The sequence below is a fragment of the Anticarsia gemmatalis genome, chromosome 24 (genome assembly GCF_050436995.1).
Source record: "Anticarsia gemmatalis isolate Benzon Research Colony breed Stoneville strain chromosome 24, ilAntGemm2 primary, whole genome shotgun sequence".
NCBI lineage: Eukaryota > Metazoa > Arthropoda > Insecta > Lepidoptera > Erebidae > Anticarsia > Anticarsia gemmatalis.
In genome coordinates, this window is record NC_134768.1 from 8,404,174 (window position 1) to 8,418,748 (window position 14,575).

The 14,575-nt window shown below is 33.6% G+C and overlaps 1 protein-coding gene across 7 annotated transcripts in view; it reads right to left on the reverse strand.

Annotated features, from left to right (window-relative positions):
* LOC142983619 (casein kinase I-like) overlaps positions 1-14,289 on the reverse strand; it is a 35,169-nt gene extending 20,880 nt beyond the window's left edge. Inside the window, exons 1-2 of one of the 7 annotated variants that reach the window (XM_076130598.1) lie at positions 8,686-9,049; positions 3,559-3,665 (exon numbers count right to left, since the gene is read on the reverse strand). In XM_076130598.1, coding sequence (XP_075986713.1) covers positions 3,559-3,665; positions 8,686-8,817 — 239 coding nt within the window. In that variant the 5' untranslated portion in view covers positions 8,818-9,049. Of the gene's footprint in view, positions 1-3,558; positions 3,666-8,685; positions 9,057-12,179; positions 12,592-14,062 lie in introns of those variants that run through there. The other 6 variants (XM_076130593.1, XM_076130595.1, XM_076130596.1 and 3 more) reach the window with 6 other exon arrangements.
* Positions 14,290-14,575: the final 286 nt, after the last annotated feature.

Sequence of the window (14,575 nt, forward strand, 5' to 3'; positions counted from 1 at the left end):
TCTTCTCACCGGATTAAATACTCAGCTTGTTATTGTAGAAAAATTATGTCAAGTATTTTCGTATCTACAATCATCTAATAAACCAGTCTTATTTTTTGCGACGCACTCTCTCGCCGCGCAAATTTCGCTGGCGGCTTACGTCACAGAAAGTGATATAACATTATTTTGAACGAAACCGTTAGTACACCTGGGGCACAATGATATATTACTGAGCCTGTTACGTCTAGACAGATAAACGTTTGACAAAAATAACGAGCGAACCCGGAGGCAGAAGTTAATTATGAAAGCTAATGTATGTATTTGAGCCACTAGAAATTATTTTTATTCCGCTCTTCCATGCCGGTTTCTCTATTGCGAAAACAAACATGATGTTTGGAGTGTATTTTTAAATAAGCGCCACTGTTTCATCAAAGTACGAGGAAGGAATGGTTTATTATTAGGTATGTGGGTCTGCAATCTGCTGTAGACAGTATCAGTTCTACTTATATTAACCACAGAGTTAACTTGATACTGGTTTCTATCAGTCTACGGAGTAGATCTCGCAACAAATAAATACTAGTTAAAGCAAGCAGTTCAGTCTAGACAGTTCTACAGTAAATTCGTTTGCAAAGTTATCAAATGGTCATTTTTTTTAATCAAGGACCTGGGACTCTACGACAAAGAACAGATTTTTACCAGTTTAAACCTAATTTGAGGTATACCTAAGCGTAAAAAAAATGTCTTTGGAGTCTCAATTCTATATACATGTAGGTGTGTAGCATTCTCACTTCTCAATACATTTGTTCTGTGGCAACACAGTGACCTTAATGCACAAAGCACAGATGTCTGTACAAATCGCTAATCGTCAGTTTTATTACACGTGGCCGAAATGTTTTCACGTAAATTAGTCTGTAGACGTCAACCGTAATTGGTTTTTGTCGATACAATAGTGGTGACGTACGAAACAGAAGCTGGCGACAGCTGCTCATCAAGGACTGTTTCTGATGACGTAAGGAGAAACATGCTGCAATTTGTTAAACGTCTACTAATTGTTCTCATGTTTGTAGTTCAGAATACTGAGATTCAGTATATGAAATTTAAATTAATAGTTTGAGTTTTAGGACGTGTACAGCTGTGAGCTAGTTTCCTAATAGTTGGCTAGTTTAGGTGGTATTTATATTTGAGGCGGTAAAATCAAATGATAACAATGGAAAAATAACAGTGACTATAACTGTCCAATTCGTTTACCTAAAATTGGTAGTCACAATACAATGCTTTATGACTACAATCAAATATCACTCGTATAAATGGGACAAAAGATCTCGATGCGGCATAAACGGTGAATTGATAATGTACTATTAGCCAAATAGGCGTAAACAAATATACTTTTAGTAGGCCGTCAAAACAATAGGCGTATTCTTAAAAACGTTTGCGAAAACCATGCGTGGAACTTCACATAAATGTTAGTGAACACGTAACACAAAATTGCGAGTTAGGTAACGCGCTTTCTATGGCTTCAGCACGCCTTTTATAAAACGTCAACGGTTATGTACATCGAAATCTGTTAAACCTTGTAACGATTTAACATTGGATTGAGGTCAAACTTGAGTAAGGTCTTATTGAAGGACTGAGTTAAATAATAAAATAATTAATTATGGAACTATACTTGGAGTTATAATTATATGTGAAAGCTGATTGTGTGATTCTGCGCTAATTTTCTGACTTCCTTTTCTACTAAGATAAATAACGTCTATCGTATAACGTGGTTAAACGTAAGCATAATGACACACCTCTGCGAATCCCTTCAACGAAATACGGGCCCGATGTTATTTTGGTATTAATTGGTTGTGGAGAGGTGCCAATAATCTAATTTGGTGGTATCGAGGTGTGAAGTTTGGCGTTCACGACGCGTACGTATCGAGTTATCTCAAGCGCTGTAGGCGTGGTTTTGATTAATACTGCGTGCGTCGAGTTTCGTCATACGAGACTCGTTTGTGATGAATTATTGACCAAGGTTAGGTTGTTTGTAGTTTTCTCCGTTTGAAAGATTATTCCTTAGTTTGTCTATTGTCGAGTGTGTCACTGTCTTCCACACTTAAAGCACAAGAAAGCACGAGCTCAAATCCGCGTAGTGAGGACTGACTTGCAAGCCTCAAACTAAATTTATGCTCGGTCTGTGCTCGGTTCAAGCCCTTTTATAGTGGACCTACCTTAGATTTCACAAAAAAAAACTTAAGGAAGAAAGAATACTTTTAACTTCTAAGACCATGATACATTTAGAAATTTTGTGTCTGCTTTATTCAAATCAATGTTCAATGATCAAAATTTCAAGAATAAAGTTTATTGGCTGTACATATTGGTGCCCCTATTAAAGGTTTTATCTTATCTTAGAGGGCTGGGGTGCCGGCTTAGAGTCCGCTGACACTTCGACTACTGTTGATTCTTTGCATAGCCCCCTTCTTCTCTACCTCCACTAGAATTTGAAATGCTGAATCTCCATTCGTGATAATCTCTTCTCAAAAATCAGAACAAGGACTTTTCTATTAGACTGTTTCGTGGGATAAAACCCAGTTAATTCAAGCAGTCGGGTCAGTAGGGTACCGGCACACAAAAGATCTATGTAGAGCACAGTATCGGATGTAGCCACGCATCACCGCTCCTGACATATGTTCTATAGCCAACTGAGCGTAGCTTACGTACGTCCTTTCAGGTAAATCTGCGATTCACATCAGTCCTTTTGATGTCCTTTTTTTACCCAACTGTGTTGTAAGGAGGGTTATATTTTGTCGTCTTAGTTGCCATGGGGTTAATACGGGCCAATCGGTTCCCTCGTCAATAGCATTGTTACATCTCTCGGGTATGATTCCCACAATTTGGAACTTAGACGTAACTTGACGGTAAAAGGAAATTATTAAATGAAACGTGCTACAATTTGAAAGGATTCTAAACATAATCACATCGGATTATAGCAATCTCAGAATACAAGAATTTGTGTTTTAAGGAACTCATAACAAAGACTATTTAAAACCTTTTTAGCAAGAGTTACTCCATAGGTATATCGTTCTATTAAAATGCACAACCACACCGCTAGAGACCATAAATACATGTCAGGTTTTAGCCCATAATAGACCCATAGCGACCTTAAAACTAATAAGTAGCACAGGTCGTTAGTTCCACCGCCTACGACAGTTTGGACAACCTTGGCTTACTCGTAATATAATGGCGAAGAAAATAATCAATTTATTAGTGTAAAGTAAGGATTTCATTAAGGTTATTTGCTTTTGTTGTAGAGGCGAGCTTCTATAACAACTAGAGCTATTTTGTGTAAAGAAACTAGAATAAGGTGCTGTCTTACCATGAGAAAAAGACCGAAAATGACAAGAATTTGCATTCCGTATTCATATACCACCACTTGAATGTTTGTAAAATTCTTAAAACCTCCCTAAATTTGAATACTGGCCGTAATAAGTCGATGGTTGTTCCATAAAATAGCTATAAAAATATGGCTCTGCGGTTAACCCGCGAGTTTCTTCACAGAACAAAGAGAGCAAAAGCCTAAAGTTTTATATAAAATCTTACCTTATATGTGGTATGCCGATGCCCCCTTGGAGCATCTTATATACTCGGCTTTCATAGAGAAGTTGGGGGTGCCGCGCCTTTATAGATTCTACCTTCACCGCTACCTCCTGCAACAAACAAAACAAGCATTATTATATGTTCAAGATTATACATACAAATAAAGCATTTAGGTTGAAAAAAGAGCTGTAAAGCTTATATTTTTCACTTGGTTATTTATGTTTGGTAATAATCTAATTATAGTTTTCTCCCGTGACATAAAAAATAAACGAATTTAACCCATAAATGTCCAAGTACTGGGCAAGGGTATCCTCCCGTAATCAAGGAGGGGTTAGGCCTTAAGAGCTCATCATATCATTATCATATATTATTACACTGTGATAATAGAGACAATAACCAAGTGAAGTTGCAACACAAGAACTAAGTAACAGCGCAATTAACTAACTTTTGGTACCTAGTGATCTTCTTTTTCCCTTTTCGGTATGAAATAAAGCCGACAAAATATGATTGAAATAGAATAAGCATAAACCTCCTACACGCTCCCAATATGGCAGCATTAGACAAAATATCTTGGCAGGCATTTTCTTACTTAAAACAAAAGTGACATCTACTAGACCTTGATCTTGAGGTTACGACAGAATCTGGGCTTCGTTCCAGAGATCAATAGCAATCCGAAAATCCGCAGTGGACACTCTGAACAAAAACTGGACCATTCTTGTCAAATGACTGAAAATCTAATACGATTGTTTGCGAAAACCACAAAATCAAGTAAATCAATAAATGGAGACTGTTTTGTGAGGCAATTATCTCGACTTATGGAAGGTAAATATGATTTAAAGCTAAGCAAACCGATGCCCAAATAACGAACGTCATATTGCTCAAGGAACGTTATAAGTATGTTTGAGAAACCAAAACATTATATTCATTGCACGAAACTTGTGTTATGTTGAAACTTTATGTAAAGCGCCATATTAGGGCCGAGTGCCGATCGAACCCACGATCTTAGCGGACTAACGCTACCGCATTGCGCTCAACTCGTCGAATAATAAAAAGTAATTTGACGCTAAAAGTTCTCAGGTATACGAGCCAGCAGGATTACTTAGAATACTTTACAACAACAATAAACATATTTCTACCTAATGTCTGCGGAACTTGCTAGAATTTACATTGAATTCTGCAGTTTACTTGAAACAGTAGACTGCGAATGAGTCACTTTCAAACACTGCCTCTACTGACATAAATAAAAAAAACCCAATAAAATAACATCATTAGGACTTCAATATAACCATCAGAAAAAACAGGGACAATAAATAACTGTCACGTTATAAGGACAAGGTTGAAAGAAACCAATAAAGTAAAAAAACATCATCATTTCGATATTGGTACTTACGCCTACGGTCTTCATAATCAAACCTTATCTACGCATCAGAGTATGTTGTATATCATTCGTAACGTTAGCTACTGGGTGAATCATCGGTAGGAAAGCTTAGGACTTCCCAGAAATACTTCGTCTGATGTTATCGTTCATTGAATAGTGCTATAAAAACGCCGTTAACTACAATACTCGAATATAAATAGCCCTTGCTTGTGATGGATATGGGACAGTGACTGCTTTCAGTACATCGCTATAAGGGCCTCACTGTATGCAGACATTTATAGAGCCAAGTTGTCAGGACTTGTATGAAAAATTTACAAAATAGTCCCGGTAAGCGACACTTTGAGTTGTTTAGTCAATTCATTCAAGTACCTCATTGTAATTTTCATCAGTTTTAACTTTCGGCATAAAAATTACGGCTTAGAAAATGTTGAACGTATTATTTTCGTCAAAACTTGGTGACTCGTATTTTAGGGGAGGCCCTATAGTTCTTATGTGTAAAGCAAAAGCCGGGTAGTCTAAGAATAGTTTTATGTACAAAAATGTCTAGATTCGCTGTATTCAAAATCAAATCTTTGATATTTTTGATTCGATTTATTTGAAATGAAGCTGAGTTACACAAACGCTTTGAATACATCAAACGCAATAGAAAAACGCATCATGACGAATGGACATGACAATAACACGAAGTAACTCGTAGTTTATCAAGTGGCCTGTAGCACACGACTGATCACGTTTTGTTCCCGACCCGCAGTCACGCGTCACTGCCTGCTGGCCGGACGTAGGCCCGGTTTAGCGAAAAAAACATCACGTGAACAGCCCTTAAAAGAATTGCATTCCAATCTTGACAAGGTGTTCCCTCATACTTAGGAACAATAGCAAATATAAGAAATGAACCAACGACATGTCTAATGCCCTACTTCAAGGCTAATTTTCTATTTATATTTTATCGTCAACCAAAGAGTTTAATCAACGAAACATTAAAAAGAATTTCGTTGGCTGTTCAGACAAAATACTTTGGCCTAATTTTCTATAGTTGAATAATTCTTTCGACCTGAATAATGCTATTTTGTATGGAATGGGGTCTTGATTAAATATGCATTAGTTGAGCGTATAGATATAAATTTTATAGAAATTGAATAGCATGCAATGAATAATGATTGAACAGAACAAATTGTTGGTAATTAGTTAATAAACAAAGGACACAAAGGATTAATAATGTCATCACTAGTGCTGTTGTTTCCTAAAGCAAATGTTGGTAGGTATATTGAGTGGAATAGAAAACTAATAAATGGTCTATAAGTTGGAAAAAAGGTGAAGCTAAATAACTGATTTTTGAATAGTGGTTAGTTTGTGGTAAAACTCTTTAATGAATTTTGATATAAGACCACAATACAGCATTTTGTACATTAAAAATATTGTTTTGGTTGAATACAAAAACATACCTACAACAAGCTCCATTTTAAACCAACATTTGAAATGTAATACATACTGTTTTTACATAACTAGATAGGTACTTTGAAATAAAAACGCATCAGATAATTTTGAAGCCAAACATTTGGATTTCTGTGAATGCATAATTAGACATTTTTACAAGATAAGTATTTGATGGAGTAAATTAATAAATGATTAGTGTTATGTATCAGAGCAAAATATATATTATCCACTCAAACGTCCGTGGAGACTAAAGTATCCATAATTATATTACAATACCCTCCACGGACGTTTGAGGGGTTAGGGAATACAGAAATCTATACGAATTTTAAGCCCTAAAAACAAATATGAACCAAGAAGTGGTAGATGAGTATTTGAGACAGAGAAGCAAACAAAGCATTTACAATAGATTGAAACAAGTATATTTTGTAAATACAATGTTTTATAACATGATACAACTACTGAGTACAATGAAGGTCACAAGGGGTTACTATTTCTAGATATTGCAAAAACATTTGTTTATCAAAACAAACAGTTCATTTTAATTGCAAATTATATATTTTTAGTTGCAACACTGTCTCAACTGGGATGTTATGAAGATGCTTGCAACATAATGCTGCATAAATGTATGAGGTATGCTTGAATGAATGCACAGATATTATGAACAGCCAATAAATAGGTCATATTGAACCCATTATTGGGTCCATTAGCATTAGTTTTTATATGTGACATTTGCTATTGATATAGGATCACACATGATACATGCCTTGTATAGTGTACTAACTACTTACCTACCACTATTAATACATTTTACATATCTTTATGGAAGTTTATGCGAGTTGAACCACTGGAGAACATCAATCTACAGACCTTGTAAACTAATTCTTTGAAGCCAGCACATTCATAGTACAAAAAGGGTGTGTCTATCACATACATTCCTGGACTTTTTAAATATTTTTGCTATATACTAATGAGAAGTTTACATAACAAATACTAGTTACATAAAAGCAGTTCATATTCAACTTAAGCCTAACCGATTCTGGTTTAGTTCTTTCTTTGTCTTTGCCGTGCCAGCTAATTCTGTGCCAACTGTAATACTTCTTACATCACTTCTAGCACAATCAATAATGCTAAAATTGCAGTGTTTTGAGTAAAATATATATTACAGTACCATATTTTGTTTTGTCTTTTAATATGAGGTTTATAGGGTCTATAAAATAATACTTATCAAATTAATCTATTCTGCGGTCTACTGAAGCAATAAGCGCAAGAAACTGTGTGTTTTCTACTCTTTATGGTTGATAGCTATTAGGTATAACAATTCATAAGCCTTAAAAAATATGGATGAGGTTTAAGTAAGTTTAAGTAATCATGTTATGCAGACCACACTTAGTATGGGATAAATCAGTTTTTTTGGCATCCAGCAAAATGGAAGCTTTCTGATTGCCTATGTATCACAAATGAGACCTTTTCTATAGTATACGAAAATCACTAGCTTACAAAATGCCTTATTTTAGCCTGAGTAGTGGGCACTATAGTACCCTAACATGTTATAACTTGTGTAACTGACAGAGTGAAGTTTTCTGCCACATAATGGAGAATTGAATCATATTACTAGTTTTGTTACATGATTGTCTATACCTAATAGGTTGTGAGGTATTTCTAATTTATGGTTCCTCAACAGAAATAGGTTTGGGAAATTACCAAACATGAGTCATGATGTCCAGTGGCTGTATGACATAGTGCATTTTTGATAGAAATGCCTTATTTTGAGACTACTGGGGTAGAATAGTAAGTACAGCAAATTTTGTGGGGAGAAAGTATCAAACCTCAAGTGTATTACACAAAGGGCTGTGTTGCAATAACCAGTGATTATCAAACTGTTAGAGCATCCAGCTGGTTACAGAAACGCATTTTACCAGACATAGACGCACGACATGAAACCATCCACTGCAATTTCGCAATCTAAGTACAAAGCAATGTGGACAATAGAATATTGCAAAACATATACAGCTGTGTGACTGCGGTTATGAAAAATTAACATACACCTCTAATATATCAAGAGCTTCTACACAATAAACTACAATCAATGGTGTATATTTCAAATGCGTCCTAATTACGTAAATCATGAAATACTTGTGAGAAATCAATAAGTAATCACTTAAATGAAAAAATAAGCTAAATTATATACTCGGTATCATTCAAAATACGCCCAGACCGCCATTTTCAAGAACAAAAACCCCGAAATACACGGCCGTCTTGACAAGAAATCGTTCCTTGAAAATGTACATTGAAATAACAGGAATATGAGTTGTATTTACCTCTCCATCCTTGACGTTTATCCCTAAAAAGATATCTCCAAAGCTTCCACCGCCAAGTTTTCGTACAACATTGTATTTATCAGCTATAATTACATGTTTCCTGGCTAACAACATGCGTTCGAAGGTAGCCATTTTCTTTTTCCTTCATCACTCGTTGTCACTAAAATTATAGGTGGCCCATCGCACCGAGTGAAATGTTAACACAACACTTAGTTAATTTAACGTTTATAATTGTTCAAAAACACTACAGACCGTAGAAACACTACGAAAAACCACTGAAAATCATTTTATTACGAAGTCTAAAAAGGTGTCGTCAGCCTATTTCATATGACGTCACAATGGCAGTGTTGCCAGTTTTTGGAACGTTTCAAAACTACCATGGTCGAACGGCAGAACGCGGTGATGTTGCCACAATGGTTCGATCAATACTACTTATTAGAGCCAAGATTCTAGCAAAGCAAGTTATTTTTTATGAATAAATGTATACAGTCTTGATAATAAATTTGCATTATGTTAAGCTACATTATCATAAGATGAATGCTAGTTTACTGGAATATAAAATTGAAAAAAAATGATTTGATTTCAAGTAATATTTTTCTTAATAGAATGCTGAAGCATTTCAGTTGATAAGATAAGGGATTTTAGCTTTTAAAACATACTCTTCAAATGTTTGTTAGTGAGGAGGCACTATCAAGTAAAACGCAAAGATAATATAACAAGCAGCTGATTGTACAAATATAAAAATAGAACTTGACAGATTTTTGATAACAGTATGTAAGTAAATTATAGGAAAATAGATTTTGATGAATTTTATACGAAAAAAATAGCCAGAAGATTTTGAAAAATATTAGAAGTTAGTTTTGTTGACACTACTTGCTGTTAGAGAATCTGTGAGTTTTTTAAGAATGAGAAATACTAGCCTAATAAAATTAGGTTTTTTCTACATCTAGAACAAGCATTTAATATCTCTTTTGGGACAAAGAGCGTGCACATTTACAATGAAAATCAAAATAACATAACAATACAACATATGGCAGTGTGGCCATCAATCTGGTTGAAATAAGGTGAATGAAAATGTGCAGTGAAAGATATTGGGCGCTAAACATTCTTCCTAATAAGAGAGAGAAGGCAAATTAATGCAGAAGCTATGAAAATATGACTGTAATGTACACAACCTATTATGTATAGAATTATTTATAGAAAGAAACTATTACTTCATCTCTATCTACTTTCTTCAAAATTATATCTGAATGTTTTATGCAATTTAGCTTTAGTATAATGCTCATATACTTGTTAATATATTGAAATACATCATAAACCTTACTACCTTTACATCGTCGGTATATAATTACCATTTCTACATCTTATTCGTTTTATCTAATTAGGCTACCAAAGACAAGACCAATAGATATTCTTTTGTTTTTATTATAACAGAAAGTCTTTATACTATAGTTTTTCATTGTCTTGAGCATTATCTGTCTTTGGTTAGTAAAATATTGGGCACTGAATGACTGGAGTACACAGGAAAAGACATATGCTTAGCAATGAGTAAAGAGAATGATAACCAATGTGAAATATAATTATTATGATGATGTGGATTAAACTCTAGTGTAAGATTTTACATATTGTTGTACAATTTTGTCTTTTTTGACCAATATGTTAATTCAAATGCCTCATTGCATTTGAAAGGGCTGTGCCTGGTCTACATATCAATTGTTGGTTTAAGACTTAAGCTTAATAGGTATCACCACTTATATTGTGCTGCAATTAAAGAAGTAACTCAAAAGGGATCCATATTTCTTAATAAAACTACTGATTTTAAGTTTTGCAACACAAATATAGTTCAGATACACATTAACCTTTTCTTGAGAAATAGGTTAAGAAAATGATCAAGAGAAGCCATCAGCGGCTGAAGTGTCAGCGGGCACCACTGACTCCTTTACATAAAGACATCAATGACATAAAGATATCTAAAGGAACCTGTAGAATACTGGCTGACTGAAAACACCAATTTACAACACAGTGTTTTGCTTTTTCTGCTAACAGATGGTTTTAAAAACTGGAATGGAGACAAAACATAGATTTAAGCTCTATGACACTCTCAATAAGTGTCAGATGGTTAATCAGATGGAATTCTGGCAGTTATTTTCATACATTTGTTGGCACTGCACCTAGCACATAGGCTATCTGACATTTATCCAGAATTGGTGACTGGTTTCACCACTTTTGTCCTATCTAGATGATCCATACTTACCCCATATAAGTGTATTCAGAATTTCTTTAATATAAGCTGTATGCGCATGAATAAAGCAAATAAAGTTTGTAGGGATTTCGCCAAGTGGAGTTTTCTGGTCTGTGTGTACCCTTATGGGAAAAGACATGAATTTATGTATGTTTATATGTAATATTGTTTAATACTGTTGTTATAACTCTATTTTCCTGTTTTTTTATAATTGTTACAATGAAAATGAGTCAACCTCTGTTAATTGAGTTTCCCATTAGCATGATTTTTCTAGAGGAAATTTATTTTATGTGCCCTTATACCGGATGACTCATTATATTGTATGTTTGAATAAATACAATATATTTTTGGTCATAATGAGCATTTGAATGTTTATTATACATAAAACATTTGCTGGTAATAAATATGCATGGGTTTGGTTAATTTGTAGGGCAATGATGTTATTGTTACAACCTCCAACAGGTAGGGAACAGAATAGGCAGCATATGTGCTGAGATTTGCTTTATGGTTATGTTTGCCAACAGTTGTCTGTGCCTAAATGTTTTGTTTAAAGTACTACAACAAAGAAATGAATGCTTCAAGACTGTGTATGAGTAATGTGTAGATGTGTAGATATTTTATAAAATAGTAGCCACATATTGTACTATTTGCATTTATATTGACAGTGACCCAATGCTCTAGTTTATCCAAGGTCAAAACTCAATATCTATTTCTGTACCTAAATATAACCTATATTTCGACAATATTTCACAGTTCAATATCAAAACGACATGCCACAGGTCTGTGATGTAACAATGGCAAAGACCCCATTGTCTATTGCTTGAGTACCAATACACATCAACATTTACATAAAATATTACTTTTTATTGCTTTTTAATGCAAAAAATTACGAAATAATTCAGATTCAACAAGAGAAGGTCACAATTCGAGACGAAACGCGCATAATCGATGTGGTGAAAGCTTAGACAGATGTAAATAAGGCAGAAATAGAAAATACAACGAATGCATTCGAATGTCACGAGCGAATTTTACGTTTCGACATTGATTAGTCACACAATCTCTCAACGTCCCTGGAAATGTTTAACCAAGACCAATCTTCATTTCCCTAGAATAAATACGTCATAGAAAATAATCAGCATGCACCCCTCTCCCCGCCATAACGTGCCACTGATGACGCGTGGGCCTTCTCAATGTTACGAAAGCAAATTAGAACTATAACAATATGAACAATAAAAGTAATAAATTAGGTTACCTCGCCACTAGAGATGTTGATCGCTAAATAAATATCACCAAACGATCCTCCGCCGATCTTTTTCAACACCTTATATTTTCCAGTAACCAATGTTTCTCTACGTAAATTACTCATAAAAGTCGACATGGTGGCAGATTATTATTTAAAGTCCCAGGTAATGTAAAATATAATTCGTAAGCACAAATTACGCACTTTTGGAATAAAAACAATAATAAATTCACGGCTACATTTTACGAAACTGTGACTGAATGGAGGACGTATTGCGTTCGAAAAGTAGGCCACGCTTAATTCTTAGTACTTTCTTCCGATTAGGATTTTAAAAATATTCGCGTCTCAAATATATTTTAAATAACACAGCAAATATTTTAAAAATTAGTGAGCAGTTTTTAAAATAATATTATGCATCTGATATCCATAAAACTTGTTTTCTATTTTTAAAAATCGTAAAAATCAATAAAATAAGTATAATGCCAAAGAGGTAACATTATACAGTTTCTAAACGTAGCCATTTAGGTCCAGTGTTGCCCGACTATCAAGAAAATATTACTACCATTTTGGTAGTATTTCAAATTCGTTAATGCAATAATGATATTGATCTTGAAAATAAACGAAAAAATCAAATAAAATAGGCTATTTTTCAATTCTCATTTTATTGGCATTAATTTAAATCTTGTGCTCTTCTAGCAGATTAGGGAAACGTAAAATTAACGAAGTACTAGAATTGAAGTTGTTTTTTTTTATTTTATACACACTTATTTCTATGAAACTCACAATAATGCTTTATTTTACTAAAAGTAATAAATAAAAAGTACTCTAATAAAATATCTATTAACATAACTATTACCTTATTAAATATACAATGCACATTTTAAATCTAGACATAATACATAAGAATTAACAGTCCTTTATTCTTATTTAAAAAATAATATTTACAAAAATAAATAATGAAATAATCGCCCCATTTATCAAAGGCAGGTTCCTATGTTATTATTTTAAACAATTTATTTTGTTCATACTATGTTTATGAACCTTACCTATACCTATGATAAATTGTTCATGTATATTCATATTTTACTTTTGTACTATTCAAATTGCAGTGTTTTAAGCATACTCTTAAAAACTGAGTAGGCACTATCAATAGAAAGTTTATTATAGACAATACTTCAAAATAGTGTAATGAATAATTAATTATTATTTTGTTCAGCAACAGTCCTCACTAGACATTTGCTAAACAGCAAGGGTATGTTGTAACTTGTATCCTGGATGTCCAACTCATGTTGCTGCATTGCAAAGCCCAAATTGTATCTTAGAAAAACTGCTAAACATAAGAGTACCGGGCTACGACTAACATTTAATGGGTGTCTATCTGCATTACAAACTAAGTTATTTTATTTATTATTTCTCTAAGATTTAAATTCTATAAACTCAATGTTTACACTAATTTTGCTACACAATTAAGCTACCAAATGTAATTAAATTATAATAAGTATCAATAATGTACAAAGAATTTACCTACATCAAAAATTGTGCTCTAATAAATGAGATTTTAGATAAATAATTAAAATTTTACATATTTATCTAAAATCTCATTCTTCTATGAAATAAGTAAACAGTACCTACAGTTACTGCATATTATAATACCTAGTACCTATTCATTGCCATGGCCACCTTTCTACTAACATATTTGGCATGGTGATGTAACTAACAATATTATATTGGTAACTTTACCACCCAGTCGAATGTAGGTTATCATTTATATGCTCCTTGCATACCAAACATTTTCAGTTAAAAATGTTAGTTTTGAGGGTCAAAAGCCAATGAAACTCTCTAAATGTATTATAAATGAGTTAAGCAGTGTATACAAAAGAGAATTACAGACTTACCACACCATCTGTTAAGTGTATTCCTAAATAAATATCTCCAAAAGAACCGCCACCTATTTTCCTAATTATCCTGTATTTCTCAGCAATTAATAATTCTTTTCTGAATCCTAGGACATATTCGAACGAGCCCATGGTAGTTTTTTGGTGCTTTAATAATTTTATTGATAAATTTGGGTACAATAACTAAAAAAAAACTCAAAATAAACACTACAACATGCCAACAGCTGAGTTGTGTTGCCAATTTTGACAGTTTTGACATTTGTTAAAAGATGACGATTCGACAAGCTGCAAAGAGAAAAATTGTTTCTGAACTGAAAAGTATCATTAACCGTTTTTTTTTTTCATAAATAATTTAATACCTTTTCGCGTACATTCATTTTATATTTCATTTTTATATTACGGATAGTCAAATTTGCAGGGTGGCAAATCTGCCATAAATATGATGAGGATTCACCGGCTAGAGAAGACTTTCATCATGGATTTCGACATACATTAATTAGCTTCTGGCACCTG